The sequence below is a fragment of the Cyprinodon variegatus genome, unplaced genomic scaffold, assembly GCF_000732505.1.
Source record: "Cyprinodon variegatus isolate N-32 unplaced genomic scaffold, C_variegatus-1.0 Scaffold45, whole genome shotgun sequence".
NCBI classification, from domain to species: domain Eukaryota; kingdom Metazoa; phylum Chordata; class Actinopteri; order Cyprinodontiformes; family Cyprinodontidae; genus Cyprinodon; species Cyprinodon variegatus.
The window spans coordinates 1,391,536-1,398,916 of record NW_015150498.1 but is presented as its reverse complement, the minus strand read 5'-3'; the positions used below and the strand labels follow the sequence as shown (position 1 = coordinate 1,398,916).

Here is a 7,381-nt window from a genome sequence, read left to right as displayed (position 1 = left end):
TAAACTTCGAAGTTTAATGACAGCTACCGTCTCGCAGTAGATCTTCATTCAGTTTGAATCCAGAGCAGCTGCTCCCAGTTATGAAGCTAACAGCCAATGAGGAGCCAGAACCAAAGCTGACGTCTGTGCTCCTTAAAAAGCTTTAACCTCAATATTTTTGCAGTTTCATGGACACATATGAGATTGGAGGCGGTGCGCCATCAGTTAACTTCCTGTATGAAACACTGAACAGATTAAAGCTTTTCCCTTTGAAGCTCATAGAAAAGTAAAGCAGTGTTGAAATTAAACACATTCTTCTTGCAATGTTTGATTTGTTTTGCTTTTTTTAACCGATTTGCTTCAGACTCTGATAATTTTGATACATGTTTCAGATGGGAACATTAATGCTGCATTTCCTTTATGTTTGAATAAACATGTCGACGCTTCATAAATGTTAAAATCATGGTTTGTATTCGATGTATGAGGATATTTTAGACCAGCTGCTAGCTTTACACTGCAAAAACGATCTAGAAATAAGTAAAATTTTCTTAAATTAAGTGCATTCACTCTGAATTTGAGTAGGTAAATGAGATAGTTTGCCAATAGGAGTAATTTTACTCTTAAAATAAGATAATTAGATAATATGCACTTGAAATAAGACAATTGCAAAATGTTTTTTTTTACCTCCTCAATCCAAGAACAAATGCATTTATTTTAAGAAAAAAATGACTTATCTAGGTTTAGATTTTTTGCAGTGTACCTTTGGTTCCTACTCCTGTGGATTCAATGCAGAGTTATTTCTCCAACATATTAACCTCTTTCTACCAGTTAGCAGGAAAAATTAAATCAAACTTTTGGAGCCTTTTGATTTAAAATTAGACCTGATTTTCTGTGTTTTCTAAACAGGCAAGAAGCTCTTTCCAATGGATGTGTGGGACCTGTGAGGAGCAGCAACAGGTTTCCTCGCCGTCTTAGCGAAACACTTATGAGCTCAGTTAAATCAGGAAAGCTTGTAACGGCTTTAGACTTTTCTCCTCGGCATTTCTAACTTTGACTCGATCATCCCATGCATCTGAGCCTCTCCGATTTCCAAACTGTTTACCTCCTTCTGTCTCAGCCTGACAGAGGGGTTCAACCAGGAAGTAACTTGTCCAGTTTCTGCAGAGTCATGGTCCTTATAAGGCCTGAGGAGCAGCGTGGTCGACCCCGGCTGTAACAGCCAGGAGAGCAGCAACAGCAAAGCGTTGTTTTGTTTTTTTCCGGCACACATAAACAGGAATGTTTCAGGAGACGTGGCTAAGGAATGTTAGCAGAGACAAGAAGCCTCGCTAGCAGATGTCCCTCTCTGTTAAAAGCTCTACAGTTAAAGCGATAGTCCATGTTACTAAACGGTGAACGCACCTCTGTAGGAGAGAAGATGTTCCAATAATAAAACTTCTGCACGATGCCTTAAGGAGGCTGGAATCTGCTGCCCTGTTGACGTTAATCTGTTGCACAGCAGACGGCGTGTAGCTCTAGATAACAAATAAAGGCATTGTTGGAATTACATGAGAATCTGAAACCCAAACAGATCGTCTCCTATTACAGTCATTTAAGCTAGAAAAGTAGAGTTCATAGAAACTGCAGGAAAAGTCGAACGGAAATTACAAATTTTGCTGATTTTGATTGATTTTTGCTCAGATCATTGGTGATGCACTGCCTCCACACTAGAAAAACAATCTAGAAATAAGTAAAAATGTCTTATTTACCCTTAATTTGAGTCGGTAAATGATAGTTTGCCAATTGAATTAGTATATTTACTCTTAAAATAAGATAATTAGATGATATTTACTTAAAAATATTCAATTGTGTTTTCTTGTTTTAAGTGTAAATTGTTTTGTTTCATTGGCAAACTGTCTCTTTTATCTCCTCAATCCAAGAACAAATCATTTTAAGAAAAGATGACTCATCTAGATTTCAAATTTTTCCAGTGCAACCTTCCTTTCCTGTGTAAATATAACATTAGCCTCTGCAAATGCACAACTAATCCAATAGTAACAGCTTAAAAAGTTTACAGCATCTAGCATTTGTATTAACGAATGTTTTTTTTAAAGACGGTGGAAGTCTTAAAAACTAGCTAGAGCTACAAGCTAACTAGCGATTAGCTTGAGGGGTTTTGTGGACTAGCTAATCTGGATTGAAAGAAGCCAAGAGAGTAATCCACTGCAGATTAAATATGAAAGGTTTAGAACCTTTCAACAGAAGGTCAATTTGTAAATATTTCCTTGAAATCATATTTAAATAAATTGACCACAGCTTCAAATGAGTTTAAAAAGTCAACACTGTCTGAGGTCAAAATATCAGTTACATTTTGATTTTAAAAGTGCTTTTAATGCCGTATTAAAACGTTGGCAGTAAAGATTGGATTGAGCAAGTTTTAAATGGTTTCAAAATGTTCATTTTTTTTATTGGTATTTAGATTTTATTTCTCATTTTAACTTCTATTACAGTTTCATTTATAGCTAGCATAGTAAAGCTAGCATGTCCAGTTATATAATGTAATAGCTAGCAGGTTTTGTTTAGTTTTTATTAGTTTCAGTTATAATTTTATTATTTTATGTGATATAACTTACATACCAGGTTTTAGGACTTAAAAAAAAAGGACAAACTGCTGCAGCAACACAAATGACCAGACTGCTGTACGGCTGCTGGAAACTTCACCTCATATTTACTGCATTATCAATCGAAAACTAAAAATATTCTCAAATTTTCAGTTACTTTTCATTTTTTTCAAGGTCTAGTTTTAATTTTCATTTAATTCTCTATTTAGTTTTTGTCATTTCATTAGTTTTAATTAAGGATGATAACCTTGGTGAGGGGGTAACTGAAGCCGCTGTCACAGCTTGATGATTTAGCCAGCGTATTCCTGACGTACGAGGGTTGGATACGTTCTGGGTACGTTTTGTAAAAGTTATGAGCACGCTGAATCACACCCGCACACGCCAACATACATATGTTGAGAAATTTTGAGCATACTCGAAATTTCCCGACGTATGTCGGCGTATGCCATACGTTGGCCATAAGTTACAGGTAAGTTATCTGAACGTTGACACACGTTAATTGTAAGTTACTCATAAGTCGTGGCGTCTAGCTGATCCTAAACCTCTGAGTAACTTGTGCATAACTTCTGCGTAACTTTTTAAGAACTTCTCTCCAACGCATATCAACGTATCTGACAGGTTCCAGACGAGCGCTGAACGTGTTTCTAACATCCAGCTACAATGGTGTATTGGCAGCGTTTTGATATGGAGGGGGTTTACAGGAGGAAAACGTTAGCCTCGTGAGACCATCCTGATCTCGCGAGCTTTCAAGGTTTCACTCGCAGATCAGGCTGGCAACTTTCCGTTAAACAAAATTTGGAGCCGTTCACCAAACGAACGTCCAATCAGCGTTGCCTTTGAGGCGGGTTGAGGTGTGACGCAAAGAAAAGCGCGAAAGTTCAGTCTAAAGAACATGGCGGCTTCAGCCGATGAAACTAGGGTTAGCGTGGCTATCGAGCAAGTTTTATCGGAATTACAGAGTATTTCTTCACTGAAAGAAGAGCAAAACACTGCTCTGGAGGCTTTTCTCAGAGGAAAAGATGTTTTTGCTCTTCTCCCGACTGGTTTCGGCAAGAGCAGCAAGAGTACTCTGGCTTGTGGTTGTGTTTTCGTTGTCACTCTGTTAGTACGTCATATGCTTCGTTGATCTGATTGGTTTATTTGGCCCGTCTATCACCAACATAGGCCAATCAGCTAACCAGTATTTTCGCCCCTTCCCAAAATTACTTCAACGGAAGGTTTCCAGATGGATATGCGGAGCAAATCCAGCAAATCCATCTAGCGGAGTCAGGTTAGGAAAACGTCAGTTCTCCTCCAGACTTCATCCCCATCATAGGGTGAGCCAGAGGGGAGTGTGATGGATCCTCTCTGCGATCACGACCACCAAAGCTCCTAGCAGCTAGCTAGGAAGTTTATTTTTCTCTTTATTTATTCTTTTTTTTTTTTGACAGGCCATAAACAGCAGCTAGGTCAATACCGCAATCAAATTAATCTTTTTATGCAGACTCCAGGCACATTGCTGCCCCCCTCAGGACATTAGACATAAGTTCTTGACTCGTTATGAATACTCTTTACACCCGAAATTGAAAAAATGCGTAGAAAGTTCAGCATATGCCAGCGTTTTAGAAGATTCTGGGGTGTCAGGCGTACGCTGGCTAAATCGGTAAGGTGTGACAGGGCCCTAACTCTGGCACCATCTTCCTCAGTGAGTGCTTCTGTTTTTGAATAGAGCTTCACTCCATAGAAATGGCTTATTTTGGGACATACTGGGCGGGAAAACATTTGGGCTTCTTCTCACAGAAATATTTCATACTATTAACCAGCAGAAAGTAAAAAGTTTTTCCATGAAACATTTCTTTGCTCTCATATCAGGATGTAGAAAGCCTATAAGGGAGCGCCAACCAGGAAGGAAAGGAAATGCCTTCACTAGCATATTTTCCAGAGGTGACGCTGCAGAGCCTGGTGTGTGCTGCTCGGCAGGAAAAGGTTGCATAAAAGATTTTCTTTGCGGTTTGAAAAGGGCACCAGACCATTATGCAGTTCCCTCTCCCTGCTCAGAAACATTGTGTGGCCCAACAATCATAGGTGAAGTTTTACCGTGTAACAGAAATCCGCTGTAATAACACAGGTCTCAGTGGCTTTAAGCTCCAGGCACTTCAGAAAGGCATCATTAAGCAAGCAAACCGCCACTAACAGCAGCCGCTCGCAGGACTAAAACCCAGTCAGCAGTTGCCACCATGAGAATTTGCATTACTGATGTTTTTCATCATAAAGTAGCACCATACTGAGACAAACCCAAACCATGTTCCTCGCTCTGAAGCAGCAGGCACCTTCAAGTCTGATGGATATCTGTCTTTACAGAAAGGTGACAAGAGTCTTTTTACTTTTTTTTTTTTTTTTTTAGAGGATTTCCAACCCTCCTTAAAGGTGCTTATTTGCTCTTACCACAGTGCAATTCAAAGGGTCCTTGACTATCTTTTTTTGTGTCCAATAATTTTAGAGAGCTTGGACAGGTGGGTCTACAGCAAAGACCACAGACAAAGGCAGAATAATAATAATAAAAAAAAGAAATTCTCAAAAGCAGCACCCACTTGGTGGGCTGCTGCTTCATCCAAAGCACAACAGAATCAGAACATCCACAGAAGCCAAAAATAGAGACTTATTTGCATCTAGATCTACGAGTGTTTTCCTCTATTGGTCATTGCAGTTCGGGAAGTTGCGCTACATAATAAGGTCAGGGGGCGAGCGGAGGGCGGGAGGAGGGCATCCAGGAAACTTTTTATCCCCGTTTATGAGTCTAAATGTACGGCGTGAATTTTGTTTCATTATTGTTGTGAGCAAAGAACATATTTTTTAAAATGTAATTTAAAAATGCAATCCAGAAATGAAAACTTTGCTGTTTTCTTAGATTTTTGTTTTTCAAACTTTTATCTTTAATTTTATATTTCATGTTTTATTTTTTTCTAAAGGGAATCTTTTCCATTTTTTTTTATGGATGTTATATTAAAAATAAAGTTTTCTCCATTTTGAGTTGTTCAAATGTCTTTCTTTTCAAATCGTGTTTTATAGATTACATTTTCTGAAGTGAGGAGTAAAGATGCTTTTCTATTGGCGTGCTGAGTGTTAGCAACAGCATTTTTACTGGTCAATGTGTTTGTTTTGGGCTTAAAGTGAAGAGAATGTGATCTGAAAAACGGAATTTAAAACTAAAAACATTTGTAAAACTTAATATTTTAAAAAATTATAGAGAAAATCTAAAATCTGTGCAAAAAAAAAAAAAATCTGAAACATAAATTTGAAAAGAAACATCTGAGAGACAGCAAAGTTACTTTCAAAACCAACGTTTTTCAAAGTTTCATTTCTGCTTTTAATTTTCTTTCAAATTTCAATTTACAAAATATTTTCTCTGCTTGCAACAACAATGGAACAAAATTAACTCCATACATTGAAGCCAAAGCAGAAAAACTGTCAGAGTTTCAGGCTTCCCCTCAGCTGCACGGTGATACTGTAGTTACAGCAACCATGACAACAATCAAAGGTTTTTTTGTTTCTTTTTCTTTAACATAGGCGGTGGTGATTTTGGAGTGTTACAGTAGTTCGCTTGTCTTTGGTCAGTTCGGTCTAAGGTGCCGTTTTCACTTTCGTTTTTACGCCTTGGTTTCATTTTGATGGGTGGAGATGATCAGAAAGAAACCGGGGGGAGAGGGTTTAGGCTTCTTTAACAAACGGGCCTTTGTGTCCGTTTACTGTGAGTCGCTCATCGGGCGGGTCTCGTGTTTTAACACGCAGGACGGCGCCCGATGCAGCGACTGCATGGGAGCCTGGAGGAAGGAGAGAACACATCTACTTCTTTGTTTTCCCACACCGGGCTCCTCCCTCTTTCTTGTTTTTAAAACTTCCTCTGTCCTCAGATGCCCCCTCGCCCTCGGCTCACTACCGGGCCCCTGCCAACAACTACAACCATCTACAAAACAGTGCAATGTCTATTCATAGGCACGATGGGATACAATACAGCACAGAGGGGAGGAGGAGCACTATACACTCTCATACAGTATGTTACGCACACACACACGCACACGCACACACACACACACACACACACACACACACACGGACTGAACACAGTAGAGACATCAGCAGCAGCTCTAGCCTGGTGGTGTTTGTGGTGCAGCCTGCAGCGACAGGGTGCTGAACACGGCTGCTGTTGAAGGAGATCCGACGGTAGGGAAGCAGGAGCAGGGCGGAAACCTGCTCCCGCACTGACTTCCGCTCACGCTCTCGCTCTGATGTGCACGACGGGAGAGCAGCTGAGGTGTAGAAAGCTTGGCCAGGTAGGTAGGTGGTGCTGGGATGGGAGAGCCGACAGGTGCTGGGTGGTTTAACCCGTGGTCTGACCTCCGGTCTGCACAGTCTCCTTCCGCTGGTTCTGACCACTCGCGCTGGCATCCAGAATCCTTTGCACAAAGTCTTTGGTCCGCCCAGCGACTAAGGGACCTACATTTGGCAAACGAGGAACCAGGAAGGAAATTATAAAACTGAAACTTAGCCTGATAGAGCACTGAATTATGGCTACAATAAATAGTTACTTTACTCATTGGGGATTGGACTAATAATTGGAAAGGGTGAAGCGATTAACAGTTTATTTTTGATAAATTTGAACCAAGTCCTGGATGGACAGTTCTATGATCTGTTAGTGATCAGTTCAATAAAATAGTTAAAACTTATTTCAAGAATCAATTATTCTGAGAGAAAAGTACCAAACCCTGATAGAATGGATGGATGGATGGATGGATGGATGGATGGCTTAACAAAGCAAACCATAA

At 39.9% G+C, this 7,381-nt stretch overlaps 1 protein-coding gene across 4 annotated transcripts in view; it reads right to left on the bottom strand.

Moving 5' to 3' along the window:
• Positions 1-5,820: 5,820 nt before the first annotated feature.
• The window catches only part of LOC107081950 (CREB3 regulatory factor-like), a 59,559-nt gene continuing 57,998 nt past the window's right edge, over positions 5,821-7,381 (bottom strand). For all 4 annotated transcript variants that reach the window (XM_015370335.1, XM_015370337.1, XM_015370336.1 and 1 more), the window contains one exon: positions 5,821-7,052. In XM_015370335.1, coding sequence (XP_015225821.1) covers positions 6,937-7,052 — 116 coding nt within the window. In that variant the 3' untranslated portion in view covers positions 5,821-6,936. The remainder of the gene's footprint in view (positions 7,053-7,381) is intronic.